The sequence below is a fragment of the Mustela erminea genome, chromosome 19 (genome assembly GCF_009829155.1).
Source record: "Mustela erminea isolate mMusErm1 chromosome 19, mMusErm1.Pri, whole genome shotgun sequence".
NCBI lineage: Eukaryota > Metazoa > Chordata > Mammalia > Carnivora > Mustelidae > Mustela > Mustela erminea.
Window position 1 is genome coordinate 5,060,036 of NC_045632.1, and position 18,213 is coordinate 5,078,248.

The window sequence follows — 18,213 nt, forward strand, 5'->3', positions numbered from 1 at the left end:
AGGGGAACATGAGGACCCCATCCCCAGCCCTTACCTACCTCCTTCAATTCTTGAGCTATGCTGCAAGTGGACATATAGGGTAGGACCATGTCTTTGAGTTGTTGAGGGAGGCTCTTGAGCCACCTGGAGTAGATGGAGCTTGGATGAAGATATATACTCTCTGGAGGGCTGGCCTCGACAGGCAGCACCCTGGAAGCTATCAGACCCAGCACTGTCTCAGCATTCCTGGGGACAGAGGTAGAATCACATAAAACCATTATGGCCCTTTAAGATAACTTCTCTTCTCTTCTACATGAGAAGGAAAACCGCTAGTCTAGAGTTTCTGAACTGCACTGCAACCTAGGTCTCCAGGGTCCTAGTGCTACCTGTTGGACACCTACTTTCATAAGGCGTCTGCCGAGGCCAGAGAGTTTTTCTGACTCACGTGGGGCCCTGGAGCTGGTCTTTCATACATCGTCATGGAGGGCTTTAGGACGTGTACCTCCTACTAGACAATCTCAGGACAATGTTAAATCTTCTCCACTTTCCTGACCAACTGGCCTCTCTAGTCTCCTAAAGTATAACTCTTCACTTTCTCTACTTCGGCCACACTCAACTATTCGAGCTGCTGCAACAAGCCATGCTCTCCAGCATGCCCAGATCTTTGGCACACGACATTATCTCTGCCTAGAACCACCCACACTCTGCTCCTGCTCAGTCTCCCCCAATTCTACCACTATACTGTTCTCCATATGCAAATTCCTACAAACGCTCACTCAACTCCCTGAACTCTATTTATTGCTATGGAAAGCTATTCAAGATCTATTTCCATAAGGGCAAGTCAACAAGCTGCAGGAAAGTAGTATGGTTTCATCCAGTTTTTTCAATAACGTGTTTCTCTATGTAGGTCTAAGAATGGGAAACACTTGAAAGACTACTAGCTGTGGTTATCTGTCAGGAGACACACTGAACTCAGAAGTGCCTCCAGGAGGAAGTCTTCTCTGACTGCCTCAGGATGTTAACAGCTTGCTCTTGTGCATTTCTCATCACCCCTACTAACAGTTCTCATCTCCTTGTCATTATCTATTTAGTATCTTCTTCAAAAGACTGATTTTCCTGAGGGCAGGGATAATGGTCTGCTTCACCACTGGTTGTGTTCCCAGAACCCAATACAAACACAGGGTTGTCAGACAGATGTTTTATAAATGTCTGATGAGGATTTTTAGAATGAATCTCACAGGAGAAGAAAATCAGGAATGGGTTAAGGGGACTCTGGTGGGGCAGTAGCTCCTTTATTATTTTTTCTTATCTAATGATTCCACTGAAGCCATTCTCCCAATTTTCCATGGCAGACCCCAGTTAAGAATGGGGTGAACACAACTTTGAAAACCTCCAAGTTTGAGGGCTTCCCTAGTTTAGAAAGGCAGATCTGAAAGAGATAGAGTTGGAGTGATTCAGGTGTTTCAAAGCTTCAGGAGGCTCCTGTCTGAGGGTCCCATATTGACTGAGCCAATAGCCCCCTGAAGGATGGGGGCCTAGACTGGAATTTCTTGAGCTATTTCTCAGACTTTGGTCTTTTTGATGATCTCCACATGAAAGATTGGTCTCACCTCATGTAACATCTTTCGGTGTTCTCTGTGGCCACGTGGCCCATTACGGCAAATACAAACACGGTGGCAGTTAGCGAGGCAGTCAAGTTGAGAAGAGCCACAACAAAGGCATCCATGACACAGTTGTTGGCCCGAGGGATGTATGAGCTGATTGCAGTGAAGCTGCCAAAGCCAGGGCCCATGGATAAAAAGAGCTGGTTCCCTGTCCGGCGCCATACTTCCACAGAGTACAGGGCTGGCAACTGGGGAGAAGTACTGTGTAAACTGGGATATAAAGGGAAGTAAACCATGGGGTAAACCATGATGCGATGGAGGATGAGAAGGCGCTGAAGGAGGGAGCCCGGAGGGCCTCTATCAGAAAAACAACAATTCTGTCCCTGACACCCCCATGTGGATTAGAGGATCAAAGGGCAGGGAACACCTCACCTTGGCAGCCAACAAATTCTTGAGACCAAAATGTGCACCTTCCAGCATGAGACTCCGGATTAGGAGACAGAAAAGGATGAAGTAGGGAAGGAGTACTGAGACATACAGCATCTGAGTAGGAAGTATGATTCCGAAATAGAGGTCAGCAAAGGCAGAAGCTGGGACAGTGGGATCCAAGACTACTGAGAGTCAAAGGTCATACTAGAAGGAGTTAGAAGTTGGGAGACCTACAGGCATCAAGTTAGGAGAATATAAGGGGGTCTCAGAAAGAAAGGAGTCTATCGGATTTTAAGTTAGAGGATGGCTCACCTTTCCAGTGGACTTTGGTCCTTTGATCATGGAGACGCAGATAATAAACCAGGTAACAAAGAGAGAGACACTGAGGTGCATAATGGGTAGCCCACCCACTTCAATTTCATCTGTGGCCTTCAATACATTCCGGTACCAAAAGTATGTGGTAGACGTTGTCCGCTCACATTCAGGATCTGAGGTGAACTCGCCATGGAGGAAACTGCAAGACCACAAGCCTCCCTCTTCCAGTCCCCCTCCACCCGCTCCTTCAATCTCCATCATCTTCCTGCTCATGCCTAGTCTCTCAGTGATCCTCTTCCTTCTTCCTTGCTCTAACCTTTTACAGCCCTCCCACTTGCCCTTCTCTTCCCTCTCTTCTCACCAAAAGAACTGGAGTTCTTCAGTAAGGGGCACGTTGACCAAGGCAGGGGAGACTGGAAAGACTGAACCAAATAGAAGAGATTCCAAGCCATGAGCACACTGTAGTACGAGCCCACGATGCAGCACACCTAGGGACCATGAAAAGTTCTGGAGACAGGAGAAGAAAGGAAGGCCAGCAGAAGGGAGGGGATTTGACCAGAAGACTGTGGGACTGAAGAGACTTGACCCACAGAAGTGAAGTCATGGGACCCCTCCCAGGACAAGGAACTGTTGGGGTCGGAGCGGGGTATTAAGGGTAGGCCTGGGCAGCCCAAGACTCCTTACCATGAAGCTGCTGTACCCCACACCACCCATCCAGGGGCTGATGACCTTCCATACACCAATGCTGCCCTGACGCATCCTCTGACCGGCTGCCATCTCCAGGAATAGAAGAGGAACCCCGATCAAGTACAGCATGAGGATGTAGATGATGAGAAAACTGCCTGTGCAGGGGGTCAGGAGGGCCTCTGAGAACCACCCGGCTCCTCAGTGCCTGGACTTCCTTGGGGACTGGGTAAACACGTTCCCCCCCGCCACCCGCAGTGACCTCCCTCAGAGCCGCCAGCATCAGGGCTCAACTGTTTCCACATCCCTCATAGTCTCAAGTGTCCCTTGAGTCCCCAGTTCCTGGAAGACCAGAGGCCCAGTTTCCACTCCCTCCCTCAATCTCGGCCTTCAGCCCCACCATCCTCACGAGCCTAAGTGTTCCGATATCCTGCTCACACCCACCTAACACGCTAGGTGTTCAGGTACCTGGCTCCAGCATTGGTGGTACAGTGGTGAGCACAGCTGCCATCCAGGTACCTGGTTTCTGCCCTAGTCAGGTTCCCAAATCCCCCCACCCCTACATATTTCAGAGACCCCAGAGTAGCTAGGATAGTCGTCTGGCTCCCCACCCCCTTCTGGGTCCATGATTCCTAGTCCCCAGGCTCACCACCTCCATTGTGAAAACACAGATAAGGAAAGCGCCAGATGGTGCTCAGTCCCACAGAAAAGCCCACGTGGGCCAGCAAGTACTCAATTTTATTGGCCCAGGATGGTCGATTGGTGGGGGGTTCCTCCTTTGGCTCATCCTTGTTTATGGCCTCCAGTATTTCATCATTATCTTCATCAGACCAAATACATGATGACACCGTGTCACACTTCTGTTCCTCTGCCATCAGTTCCTCAATAGCCAAATCAGACTTTAAGAGCTGGGAAGCTGAGGTAGTAGCAATCAGGGATTTGGAATCCGAAGGTCTAGAAATCTGGGATTTCTCATCTTGGGCCTCCGTGTTTTCACTAACAGATGTCATCCTGGGTGGACTCTAGTTCCTGCTTCTGCAGGGATGGGGCTTCCTCCTTTGTTGACCTTAAGGACATCAAGAACTACAGACTTCAGACACATGAGCTAAGGAAAGACAAGACTCATCCCATAAGAACCCCTGAGGCCTCCCAAACCCTTTCATCCTTATGTGAGAAGAACATGAAGTCTCTACCTCTGAAAACATACCAAGGACATGCATGACTCTGGAAGGTAATAATTTTAAAATAATACTATCTACAGTAATACCAAAAGACATAAAATGTCTAGGAATAATTTTAACAAAAGATGAGCAAGATCTTTAGACACGCACACAAGTGCACACACTAAAATATTACTGAGAGAAAATAAAATGAAGAGATAGAACATGTTTGCGAAATGGAAGTATAACAATGTCAGTTATCCCCAATTTGATCTATAAATTCAATGCAATTCTTATTGAAATCACATCAGGGTTTGGGGGAAATTGACAAGCTGACTCTAAAATGTACATGAAAAGCAAAAGCCCTAGAATAGTTAATACAATCTTGACAAAAGAGAACACAATGTAAAGACTAATTATAAAACTATAATAATTAAGAGAGTATGGTATTGGCACAGGGATCTATGGCACAAATAGGTCCATAAATCAATATCCTATACTGTTTAATACAGTAGCTACTAGGCACATATGGTTATTTAAATTAATTAAAATTAAGTAACTTTAACAAGTTAGTTCCTCAGTCATACTAGCCATATATCAAGTGCTCAGTAGCTGTATGGCTACCTGTATGTCTATCAAGTGCTCAGTAGCTGTATGGCTACCACATTGGAAGGACAGATATCAGGCATTTCCATTACCACAGAAAGTTCTGTGGATACCTCTGGGAGAGAGTTCAGAAACACACAAATATGGACGCCTGATTTACAATAAAGGTGGCATTGCAAAGCTGTAGAGAAAGGGCATTCTTTTCAATGAACACTGGTCATTAGAGCACTTGGAAATCTACACAGAGATAAATGAATCCTGCCCTCCCCAACTTCACATATTAAACAAAAATATATTCAGAGATTGAAGTTCTAAATGTGAAAGGTAAAACAGTAACACTTCCAGATAAAAAACTTGGAAGAATATCAAAAAGGACATAAGGGGCGCCTGGGTGGCTCAGTGGGTTAAGCCGCTGCCTTCGGCTCCGGTCTTAATCTCAGGGTCCTGGATCAAGCCCCATGTTGGACTCTCTGCTCAGCAGGGAGCCTGCTTCCTCCTCTCTCTCTGCCTGCCTACTTGTGTTCTCTCTCTGTCGAATAAATAAATAAAATCTTAAAAGAAAAGGAAAACTACTGTGCTAAAATGAAAACCAAAAATAATTTTAAAAGGACATAAAAAGCACCAATCATAAAGGAAAAGTTTGACACCGTGGATTAAATTAAAAGGAGAAAATTCTTCAATGAAAATTTTGCATTAAGTAAGTAAACAGGGGTGCCTGGGTGGCTCAGTTGGTTAAGCATCTGACTTCACTTCAGGTCAAGATCTCAGGGTCCTGGGATTGAGCCCTGTGTCAGGCTCCCTGCTCTGCAGGGGGCCTGCTTCTCCCTCTCCTCCTGACTCGTGCTCTCTCTCGAAATCTCTGTCTCTCAAATAAATAAATAAATAAAATCTTTAAAAAAAAAATAAGGGAGTAAACAGACAATCCCTGGAGCGGAGGAAGATATTTACAACGTATGTGGTAGACAGAACAATACCCTTCTCCAAGATATCCACATCCTAATCCCTAGAACCTGTGAATATGTTACCTTGTGTGAAGAACACTTTTTAAATGTGGTTAAGTGACAGATCTTGAAATGAGATGATCCTGGATTATCTATGATGGGTGCAATGTAATTATAGAGTCCTTTTATGGGAAAAGGGGGTAGGAGAGTCAGAATCCAAGGAGAAAATGAGATGGCAGGAGCAGAAGTTAAGTGATGCACCTTGAATGTGGAAGAAGGGGCCATGACTCAAGGAATGCTAGCTGGAAAAGGCTAGGAAATGGATTTTCTCCTGGATCCTATTTAAGGAATACAAGCATGCTAATACCTTGCTTTTAGCCCAGTGAATCAGATTTCAGATTTTTGACCTCCAGAACAATACAATAATACACTTATGTTGTTTTATTTTTTTAAAAGATTTATTTATTTATTTGACAGAGAGAGAGACAGCGAGAGAGGGAACACAAGCAGGGGGAGTGGGATAGGGAGAAGCAGGCTTCCCGCTGAGCAGGGAGCCTGACTCGGGGCTGGATCCCAGAACCCTGGGATCATGACCTGAGCGGAAGGCAGGTGTTTAATGACTGAGCCACCCAGGCATCCCACATTTATGTTGTTTTAAGCCACTAAGTTTGTAGTTATTATGAGAGCAAAAGTAGGAAACTAACAAAATATATAACCAAAAAAGGGTTGTTTCCTAAACAATATCTGTAACAAAGAAATACGTACAAATAAATAAGAAAAAGTAGACAAGTTATAAAGTGGAGGGAAGGGGCACCTGGGTGGCTCAGTGGGTTAAAGCCTCTGTCTTCAGCTCAGGTCATGATCCCAGGGTCCTGGGATGGAGCCCCATGACCCACCTGCTCTTCGCTCAGCAGGAGCCTGCTTCCCCGCCCCTCTCTGCCTGCCTCTCTGCCTACTTGTGATCTCTGTCTATCAAATAAATGAATTTTTAAAATTAAATTAAATTAAAAATTTTTTTTAAAGTGGAAGAGAAAGCTTGGACAAGCTTACTCATATACTAAAGATATACAAATTGATAACCATTGGAAATGGTGGTCATTATTTTATAAATCTTCCAACTTTCCTGTATGCTGATTTTTTCGTAATAAAATGTTGGGAGGAAACCACAATGAGACCACTATATACCCCTAGATGAGGAGTTAATATTTAAAAGTCTGATTAAACCAAATGATGGCACATTTGGAAACTTCTGGAATTCACACACACAGTTGGTAGAAGCATAGATTGGTATTACTTCAGAAAACTAGTTGAACAAAACTATATACCTTAAATATTTTCTTGTTTTATAATTCACTCCAAAGTGATCATCTAAGAGAAGTGTATATCTAAGTACAACAAAACCCATGTCCAAGAATGCTGAGAGTTGTGCTATTCGTAACAGTCCGAATCTGGAAACGACACAGATCTCCTTCAACAGCAGAACAGACCGGAGACAGTACGTTCATATAATGGGTATACAACAATGGAAAGAGTGAAATGCCGATATGCACAACAACGTGGATTAATCTCAGAAATATTACTTTGAATGAAAGAAGCTATATGAAGCTCAAGAACAGGCAAGACAAACTCATGGTATCAGAAGCCAGGATAGTGTACTTACACTGTGATAATTTATCTACTTATAATTATGATTTGAACATACTTCGAATGTGATACTTTAATGACAGCTTATCTTAGGGGCGCCTGGCTGGCTCAGTTGGTAGAACATCCAACTCTTTTTTTTTTTTTAAGATTATTTATTTATTTATTTGACAGAGAGAGAGATCACAAGTAGGCAGAGAGAGAGAGAGGAGGAAGCAGGCTCCCCGCTGAGCAGAAAGCCTGATGCGGGACTCGATCCCAGGACCCCGAGATCATGACCCGAGCCGAAGGCAGCGGCTTAACCCACTGAGCCACCCAGGCGCCCAAACATCCAACTCTTGATCTCTGGGTTGTAAGCTTAGTTAAAAGAAAGTTTATCTTAAAAATGAACATTGGGGGCGCCTGGGTGGCTCACTCAGTTACTAAGCGTCTGCCTTTGGCTCAGGTCATGATCCCAGGGTCCTGGGATGGAGCCCAGCGTTGGCTCCCTGCTCCGCGGGAAGCCTGCTTCTCCCTCCCCCTCTGCAGCTCCCCCTGCTTGTGGGCTCACACTGTCAAATAAATAAAATCTTAAAAAAAAAAAAAAAAAGAAAAGAAACACTGGGAAACAAACCAACAAAAACCCCTGGATTTCTATATAGTAATAATAAACAGAAAGTAGATTTTAAAAAAGAAAGATAGCACTCACACAGCAACAAAAATTCTATGGTATTAAGAAATAAACCGAAACATTAAACCGAGACCTCAAATACGCAGAAAGATTCCATGTTCATGAATATACTCAATACTGTAAAAGGATAGAATTTCTCCCCAAAATTGATTTGTAGATTCATATGATGAATTTATAGATTGATATGATGAACTGATTATAGATGAATGCAATTCCAATCAAAATCTCAACATAATTTTTCATGAAAGCTAACAAGATTTTACAATTTATATAGAAGAATAATGTGCTGAAAATAATGAAGAGATTGCCACTAAGTTCTTTGTCACTGGCCAAGATGGAATAACATAGTGATACACAACTAGTCTCTTCACCAATAACAGCTAAAACAGAATATAAGAAACAACAACCTGAGAGCTTTGAAAAGCAAACTGGAGAAAAAAAAAAAAAGGCAGATTGGGGAATTAAGTTACAGCCTTAATAATGACTTACAAGGTGGGGTGTGAGTTTCGTATTTCTTTCCCCTCTTTTTTCCTGATCCAAGAATAAGCCAAACCACATAACTGTGCAACAAGCACCAACAGCAGAAACTCCAGAAGTCTCCTATTTCCAAAGGACCAGGAAAAGTGAGCTTCTATGCACCAGAGAGTGGGGGGCGGGGGAAAATACCAATTTTCCCTTCTCACCTCAGAGGCTCACCCTGAACTACACAAGCAGAACAGATGTGAAGAAGTGCAACAAGGTTGTGACAACTGAACAATATAAACCACTGCCCGAGTCATAGACTGACTCCAGGGGGGCACATGCTAATACAAAAAGCACAGCAAAGGATTTGAAAATTGAACTAACATTGTTACCAGCACCCACATAAGATATGACAAAACCTGCTCTCTGAACCTACCCAGGCTGATTGCCTCCTAAAACAAATAAAGCAAACAAAACTCAACATCTCCACAGGATTTTTTTTTTTTTTTTTACATTTTATTTATTTATTTGACAGAGATCACAAGCAGGCAGAGAGGCAGGCAGAGAGAGCGGAAGGGAAGCAGGCTCCCTGCTGAGCAGAGAGCCCAACTCAAGGCTCCATCCCAGGACCCCAGGATCATGACCTGAGCCAAAGGCAGAGGCTTTAACCCACTGAGACACCCAAGATGCCCCATCTCCACAGGATTTAAAAAAAATTTTTTTTTCTCCACAGGATATTAACATGATCCTGAGTTCACAACATAATATTAAAAATTCCCAGGATAAAATCCAGAATTACTCATCACTTACACACACAGAACAATCTGACCATTTCTCAAGGGAAAAGACAATTAACAGATGTTAACTCCAAGATGACCCAGATGGTGAAATTTATTATTTTTAAAGACTTTATTATTTTTAGAACTGCATATATTTTTCCAGCTTCATTGAGGTATTATATACAAGAATGTATATATTTAAGGCATAATATGTAATGTTTTGATATATGTATACAGTGAGATATGTCACTCCATGAAGTTAATTTATCCCTTACCTCACAGCTATTATTTGTGTGTGTGTGTTAAGAACATTTAAGATCTACTCTCCTAGCAATTTTCAATTAGACAATACATTATTATTAACTACAGTCATCATGCTACACATCAGGTCTCCAGAACTCATTCAGCTTAAAATGGAAAGTTAGTACCCTCTGACCAACAGACATCTCTGCATTTTCTCCCTCCCCCCATCCCCTGGTAACCATTCTTCTACCCTCTTTCTAGGAGTTTGACTTTTTAAAAATTTCACATATAATTGAGATTAGCAGTATTTATTTGTCTTTCTGTACCTGGCTTATTTTACTTAGTATAATGTCCTTGAGGTTCACCCATGTTGTTGGAAATGGCAGGATTTCCTTCTTTTCTAAGGCTAAATAATATTCCATTGTATGTATATATACATTACATTTTCTTTATCCAATCATCTGTTGATGGGACACTTAGGTTGTTTTCAAATCTTGGCTATGGTGAATAATGCTACAATGAACATGGGAGTGCCGGTATCTCCTCAAGATACTGATGTCATTTCCTTTGGCCGTGGACTCAGAAGTGAGATTTCTGGATTATACGGTAGTTCTATTTTTAATTATTTGAGGAACCACCATCTTGTTTTCCATAATGGTTGTACTGATTTATATTCCAGTTACATTACACTGTGTAAGTGTTCCCTGTTCTGAATACCCTTGCCAACGCTTGTTACCTTTTGACTCTTTGATAACAGCCATCTTAAGAGTATGAGACTCATGTGGTTTTGATTTTGCATTTCGCTGATGGTTAGTGATGTTCAGCACTTTTTCATACACCTATTGGCCATTTGTATGTTTTCTTTCGAAAAAGGTCTATTTAAGTGCTTTGCTCATTTTTTTTTCTTTTGCCACAGAGTAGTATGAGTTCTTTATGCATTTTGGCTGTTAATACCTTACAGCTTGTAAATATTTTCTCATTCTATAGGATGCCTTTTCATTTTGTTGACTCACTTTCCATGCAAAAACTGTTTTTTTAAAGATTCGTTTATTTGACAGAGAGAGAGACAGCAAGAGAGGGACCACAAGCAGGGGGGTGGGAGAGGTAGAAGCAGGCTTCCTGCCAAGCAGGGAGCCCGAAAGGGGTTGGGGGGGGGGGGGCTCCATCTCAGGACCCTGGGATCATGACCCGAGCGGAAGGCAGATGTTTAATGACTGAGCCACCCAGGCACTCCTGTGCAGAAGTTTTTTAATTTGATGCAGCCCCTCCTGTTTAATTTTTTCTTTGGTGCCTGTGCTCTTTTGGTGTTGTGAGGACCTATTTAGAAATTGTCCCTGCTCCCCTTCCCCCAGGGGATTTACAGGTAACAAAGTCCAGATACAAAGGTGGGTCAGGCCAGGTGGAGACATCCAATCAGTGGGGGGGCATGCATACTGTCTCCCTGGTTACCAAGGAGTATGGGCCCCGCCCTTTGGGAGCCCTTTTGGCGCCAATCCCAATCAAGGTGTAATAGGCTGGTTCAAATGTCTACTAGGGTAAATTGTAACTCAACTGGTCACCTAGCATCACTGTGGAGCTTCCTGTGTGTGCTACAATCTCACTGGCCACCTGTGCGTAGGCCAGACCGCATGGCCTTTGCCCTTACAAGCTAACCTGTGAAACCGAGAAGGGTCGTCCTCTCTTGTAAGAGGTGCGGCCCGAACATTCGGTTAGATTCCTGATGCTTGGCGCGAAGTAAAGCTTTGCTTGACCTTCGCTTTGTATCAGTCTCGCTCCTTTAATCACGGACCCATTATTGGGGCATAACAGTGTCATAACCCAAAAAACCATTGTCGAGACTAATGTCAAGAAACTTTTCCCATGTGTTTTTCTAGGAGTTTTAGAATTTCAGGTCTTACATTTAAGACTTTAACCAATTTTGAGTTGATTTTTGTGTATGGCATGAGACAAAGTTCCAATTTCTTTCTTTCGCCTGTGAAAATCCAGTTTTCCGAACATATTTATTGAAGAGAATATCCTTTTCCCCATTGTGTATTCTTGGCACCTTAGTTGACTGAACATGTGTGGGTTTATTTCTTGGCTCTCTATTCTGTTCCATTAATCCCTGTGTCTATTTTTATGTTTTTATTACTGTAGCTTTGTAATATGATTTAAAATCAGGAAGTAAGATGCCTCTGACTTTGTTCTTCTTGCTCAGTATTGCTGTAGGTACTTGGGATCTTTTGTGACTCCATATGAATTTTAGGATTTTTTTGTTTCTCTGAAAAATTGTCATTGGAAATATAATCCCTATAAAAACAGGCACTGCATTGGATCTGTAGACTGTGTAGGGTTATACTGACATGTTGACACATACTATTTGCTATTAATTCTCCAGTCCATGAACACAGTATTAATTATTTGTGTCTTCCTCAATTTCTTTCACCAACATTTCATACATTTCAGTGTACAGATCTTTTACCTCTTTGGTTGAATTTATTCCTAAGTATTTTATTCTATTTGTTGTAAATGGAATTGTCTTCTTAATTTCTTTTTCAAATGATTGTTAGTGTATGGAAATGCAACTGATTTTTGCATGTTGATTTTGTATCCTGCAGCTTTACTGAATATGTTTATTAGTTCGAACAGTTTTTTTGAGGAGTCATCTGCAGACAGAGACAATTTTACTTCTCCTTTTCCAAATTGGATACCTTCTTTCTCTTGCTTAATTTTTCTGGCTCAGACTTCCAGTACTATATTGAATAACAGTAGTGAGAGGTAGCATCCTTATCTTGTTCCTGATTTCAGAGGAAAACATTTAAAATTTTCACCCTTTAGTATGATGTTAGCTGTGGGCATGTCCCATATGGCCTTTGCTGAGGTACATCCTTTATACCTAATTTGTTGAGAGATTTTATCATAAAATAATGTTGAATTCTGTTAAATACTTTTTCTGCATCTATCAAGATGATCATACGGCTTTATCCTTTATTCTGTTAATGTGGTATATAATGTTTATTGATATGAATAAGTTGAATCATGCTTGCATCCCTGGGATAAATATTACTTGATCATGGTATATGATCCCTTTAATGGGCTGTTGAATTCAATTTGCTAGGATTTTATTGAGGATATTTGCATCTACGTTCATCAGAAAATTTGGCCTATAATTATCCTTTCTTATAGTCTCCTTGGCTGGCTTTGGTATCAGGTAATGCAGGCCTCACAAAATGAGTCCCCAGTCAAGTCCATAGACAGCAGGTCTGTTAAGGGGCCTAGATGGCTGTAGCTCCTGGCAATCCCTGGTTGCACTTGCACCATGTCTCTGGATGAGTCCCCGAGTGGGAAGACAGACTGTGGCAGAGTGGGCTGGAGCTGGATCACAGGACTGCTTCAAGTTCTGCCATCAAGAATTAGGTCAGCCTAATTCTGGGCTGGCCTCTGCAGCTCAGAGGGGCATGTCTCTCACCAGTTTCTCTGGGTGGTCAGAACTGCTCCCAACCATGGCAGAGAGGGGTTGGCACTCAATCCCAGGGCCATTTCAAGGTACATAGCTGGGACTGACTTTAGGGTCTACATCAGGACTGAGGTTGGCAGGCCTGCTATGAGGAACACAGACAGGAACACAGATCCTATGCTGGATCCCTGCATAGGCAGGACTGAGATCAAAGCTGAAGCCAGGTCACAGAGCTGCTTCAGGATCCAAAGTCAGAATCAACATTGGCTGGACTGTTACCAGGATGATGTCTCCCACAGGGCCCCTGTGGAGGCAGGTCTGACCCTAGACTGGCAGTTAGAGTGGGGCTGTAGCTGGATCACAGGGATGCTTCAAGGATCTGCAATTGGACCCATGGTTAGCAGGCCTGACACCGGGACACGGATGACCGTGGCTCCTCCTGGAGCCTTGATGGATGGAACTGGATGCAGGACTGTAGCCAAGTGGGGGTGCAGCCAAGTCCATAAGGAGATGGAGTGATTTTCATTCTGCACCCAGGAACATATTTGGTGGGCCTGCCACCAGGGCCAGTGCCTTCTCAAAGCAATTTTCCTTAGTCCTGGAATTTCCTGGGATTTCACAACCTCCTACCAGAATCCCAAAGCTCCCACAAAGGCACTTTTGTCTGTGGATGGCTCCCAGATTGTTTTATGTGTAGGGGAAAGTGAGCTGGGGACCTCTTATTCCACCATTTTGCTTATTAGGGGAAAAAAAACCCCTAGACAAAGATATTAAATCTTTATATTTAAGATATTAAATTACCTCACTCTCTGTGAGGTAAAGGTGAAAACTCTTGAAATTAATGGAACATAGAAGTTTTCAGCAGAGAAACAAACAAGCAAACAAAATAACCAAACGGAAATTTTACAGCCAAGAAGTAAAAATGGAAATTTAAAAATTCATTAGATGGAACATGAAGACAGATCATTAGAAATGATCAAATCTTTTCTTAAAAAAAGATTTTAAGTAATCTCTATACCCAGTATGGGGCTCAACTCACAACCCCAAGATCAATAGTCCCATGCTCTTCAGACTGAGCCAGCCAGGTGCACCTGAAATGGTCCAATCTGAAGAACTGAGAGAAAAAAACTGCAAACAAAATGAGCAGAGTCTGAGGGACCTATAGGACAATATCAAAAGTCCAAGAATGAGGGAGAAAGAGATGGGTAAAGAAAAAAATATTTGAAGAAATAATGATGCAAAACTCCCCAAATTTGGCAAAATATATAAATTCACAGAATATATGTGATATATATATATATATATAAAATATATGAATATATAAATTCAAGAAGTTCATCAAATCCTAAATAGGAAAAAAAACTCAAAGAAAGCCATGTTCAGGCATATCATAACTGTGCTGCTAAAAGGACAAAGGGAAGAATCTGTAAGGTAAACAAAGAAAGACAACAGATTACATAAAAGGCTAGATCAGAATAGTTGTGGATTTCTCATTAGAAAAGATGGCAGCCAGAAATAAGGGGAACAGTAGCTTTCAAGTGAGAACAGGAAAAAAGGTATCATCACATAATTCTATATCCATAAAAGATATCTATCCTTCAGGAATGAAATGAGATAAAAACATTCTCAGATAAAGGAAAACTAAGAAAATCCCCCACTAGCAGACCTGCTCTAAGAGAAAGGCTACGGAAAGTTCTCTGGGTGTTAGTGAAATGGCATCAGAGGAAAGCTAGGAACATCAGAAATAAGAGAGGATAAATTCCGCAATAAGTAAAATGGACTTTTCCCCCTCCTTTTATAGACTTTCTTTAAAATGTTTGCAGTTGTGGGGTGCCTGGCTGGCTCAGCTGGTAGAGTGTGTGACTCCTGATCTCACGATTGTTGAGTCTGAGCCCTATGTTGGGCACACAAATTACTTAAAAATAAAATCTTTAAGGGTGCCTGGGTGGCTCAGTCAGTTAAGCATTAGACTCTTGATTTTGGCTCCAGTCATGATTTCAGGGTCATGAGATAGAATACCATGTTGGGCTCCATTCTCTTTCTCCCTCTGTCCCTTACCATCTCCCATTTGCATGCTCATTCTCTCCCTCTCTCAAAAAAAAAAAAAAAAAAAAAATTACATAAATAAATAAAATATTTAAAAAAATAAAATGTTTGCAGTTGAAAACAAAAAAAACCTTATGATTGGGGAGGCTTTCAATGTATATAAACATCATATAAGTGACAACTATAATTTAAAGGGGAAGGGTTTCATAAGGTTATAAGGCTTCTATATTCACTTGAAGTGATAAAATATTAGCTCAAGTAGTCTGTGTGAAATTAGATATGCTTAATATCATCAGTTCTAGGGTGCCTGGGTGGCTCAGTTGGTTAAGTGTCTGCCTTTGGTCATGTCATGATCCTGGGGTCATGGGATCGAGTCTCACATCCTCCCTCTGTCTCTACCTCTCTCTCTCTCATGAATAAATTTTTAAAAAATCAGTTCTAGGGACACCTGGGTGGCTCAGTTGGTTAAGCAGCTGCCTTCGGGTTAGGTCATGATCCCAGCGTCCTGGGATCGAGTCCCACATCGGGCTCCTTGCTCAGCAGGGCGCCTGCTTCTCCCTCTGCCTCTGCCTGCCATTCTGTCTGCCTGTGCTCGCTCTCTTCCCCCCCTCTGATAAATAAATAAAATCTTTAAAAAAATCAGTTCTAGAACAACCACTAAAAAACTTAATTCAAAGATATATAACTAAAAAATTATAATACATTAAAAATGGAATCCTGGGGTGCCTGGGTGGCTCGGTCATTAAGCATCTGCCTTCAGCTCAGGTCAGGATCCCAGAGTCCTGGGATCCACCCCCAGGTTGATCCCTCTCCTACTCCCCTCTGCTTGTGTTTCCTCTTTCACTGTGTCTCTCTCTGTGAAATAAATAAAAGCTTTTTAAAAATGGAATACTGGGGCACCTGGGTGGCTTCTTTCAGTAAAGCTGTTTAAAAAATGAAGGATGGGGGTGTCTGGGTGGCTCAGTGGGTTAAGCCACTGCCTTTGGCTCAGGTCATGATATCAGGGTCCTGGGATCGAGCCCTACATCGGGCTCTCTGCTCAGCAGGAAGCCTGCTTCCCCACCCCCCTGCCTGCCTCTCTGCCTACTTGTGATCTGTTAAATAAATAAATAAAATCTTTTTTAAAAAATGAAGGATGTAAAATATATCCTATGCAAATATCAAAACAAATCTAGAGTGGCTGGGTTGATAACACACAAAGCAGATTTTAGAAAGTAAAAAAAATTCCCAGGTTTAAGGAAAGATATTACATAATGTTAAAAGAGTTGGTCCACAAAGAAGACAAAACACCCCTGAATATATATACACTTTGAAACAGAGATCCAAATACATGAAGCAAAAAGTGATAGAAATGATAGGAGAAACAGAGAACCCACAATTACACTTTGAAACTTCAACACTCCTCCTGCGTAATTCACAGACCAAGCAGACAGAAAATCAATGAGAACATAAAAGACCTAAATAACATTATCAACAACATAATCTAATTTATATCTCTAGAATACTTCAACAACAGCAGAATATACTTTATTTTCAAATGCATGCAGCATCCACCAAGAAAGATCATATCCTGGCTCATAAAACAAGTCCTAACAATTATAAAAAATAAAATCAGGGCACCTGGGTGGCTCAGTGGGTTAAGCCTCTGCCTTCGGCTCAGGTCATGATCCCAGGGTCCTGGGATTGAGTCCCGCATAGGGCTCTCTGCTCAGCAGGGAGCCTGCTTCCTCCTCTCTCTCTCTCTCTCTCTGTCTGCCTCTCTGCCTATTTGTGATTTCTCTCTGTCAAATAAATAAAAATAAAAAATCTTTAAAAAATAAAAAATAAATAAAATAAAATCATACACAGTATGTTATCTGACCATAATAGAATTAAACTAGAAGTAAAAAACAAAGATACCTGGGGCACCTGGGTGGCTCAGTCGGTTAGGCATCTGCCTTTGGCTCAGGTCGTGTTCCTGAGGTTCGGGGATCAAGCCCTGGGTTGGGTTGCCTGTTGGGAGCCCACTTCTCTTTCTCCCACCACCTGGTGCTCTTTCTTACTATCTCCCTCTCTCTCAAGTAAATAAATTCGTAAGAACAAAAACCAAAAAAAAAAACAAAGATACCTTAAAACTCCTACATGTTTGAAAGTAAAACAACACACTTAAAAATAATCTATGGGTCAAAGAAGAATTGTTAAGGGAAACTGGAAAATATTTGCACTAGACAAAAATGAAAATACAACATGTCAAATTTTCTGTATTGCAATTAAAGCAATGTTTAAAAGGAAATTTATTATCACCAATGCTTACATTGGAAAAGTGAAACAAAAGGAGAAATCCCAACGTTCTCAGATAAACAAAATATAAGGGAGTTTATTACCACTAGACCTGCCTACAAGAAATGCTGAAGAATATTCTGCAGGGTGAAATGAAAGGACACTAGAAGTTAATTTGAGCCATATGAAGAAATAAAGATCTCAAAAATGTAAAGTATGGGTGATTATAAAAACTGTATTATGTAACAATAGTTTGTAACTCCATATTTTATTTTCTACATGAAAGAGAGGATTTCTTTTTTAAAAAGATCTACTTATTTATTTAAGCGAGAGTGAGCAGGGGAAGGGGCAGAGGGAAAGGGAGAGAGAGAATCTCAAGCCTGACACAGGGTTTAATTTCACAACCCTGAGATCATAACCTGAGCTGAAATCCAGAGTCAGACATTCAACTGACTGAGCCACCCAGGTGCCCCAAAAGAGATGATTTCAAGAAACCAATACCTTTTAAAAAAATTATTAGTTTAAAAATTGGCTTTATTGTAACCTATGTTTGTAACTCCACATTTGGTTTTCTATAGAAGTTAAGATACTAGTGCATTGAAATGAATTATTAGTTTGTGTTTGGGAACACACATGTAATTTTGTGACATCACCAACCAGAAAGAGTGGTGAGAGAGCTATAAAGGAGTAGAATTTTTGTATGTTATTGAAAAGTTGGTAGGGATTCAAATTAGAGTGCTCTAATGTTAGGATGTTTTATGTAATCACCATGGTAACCACAAAGAAAATAGCTCTCAAATATACAGAAAATGAAATAAGAAAGGAATTTTAACATTTGACTACAAAAAAAACCAAAAACCCAAAAACCAAACACCAAAGAAGACAGTAATAAGGGAATAAGCATGGAGGAACTATAAGGCATATAGAAAGCAAATAACAAAATGACACCAGTAAATCTC

General features: G+C 41.5%; 1 protein-coding gene across 5 annotated transcripts in view; it reads right to left on the reverse strand.

Moving 5' to 3' along the window:
* LOC116579995 (orphan sodium- and chloride-dependent neurotransmitter transporter NTT5-like) overlaps positions 1-18,213 on the reverse strand; it is a 40,700-nt gene that overhangs the window by 12,197 nt on the left and 10,290 nt on the right. For 4 of the 5 annotated variants that reach the window (XM_032326029.1, XM_032326028.1, XM_032326030.1 and 1 more), the window contains exons 2-8: positions 3,661-4,077; positions 3,012-3,169; positions 2,689-2,815; positions 2,325-2,500; positions 2,016-2,126; positions 1,590-1,831; positions 39-225 (exon numbers count right to left, since the gene is read on the reverse strand). In XM_032326029.1, the coding sequence (XP_032181920.1) occupies positions 39-225; positions 1,590-1,831; positions 2,016-2,126; positions 2,325-2,500; positions 2,689-2,815; positions 3,012-3,169; positions 3,661-4,021 (1,362 nt within the window). In that variant the 5' untranslated portion in view covers positions 4,022-4,077. The remainder of the gene's footprint in view (positions 1-38; positions 226-1,589; positions 1,832-2,015; positions 2,127-2,324; positions 2,501-2,688; positions 2,816-3,011; positions 3,170-3,660; positions 4,078-18,213) is intronic. The other variant, XM_032326031.1, reaches the window with a different exon arrangement.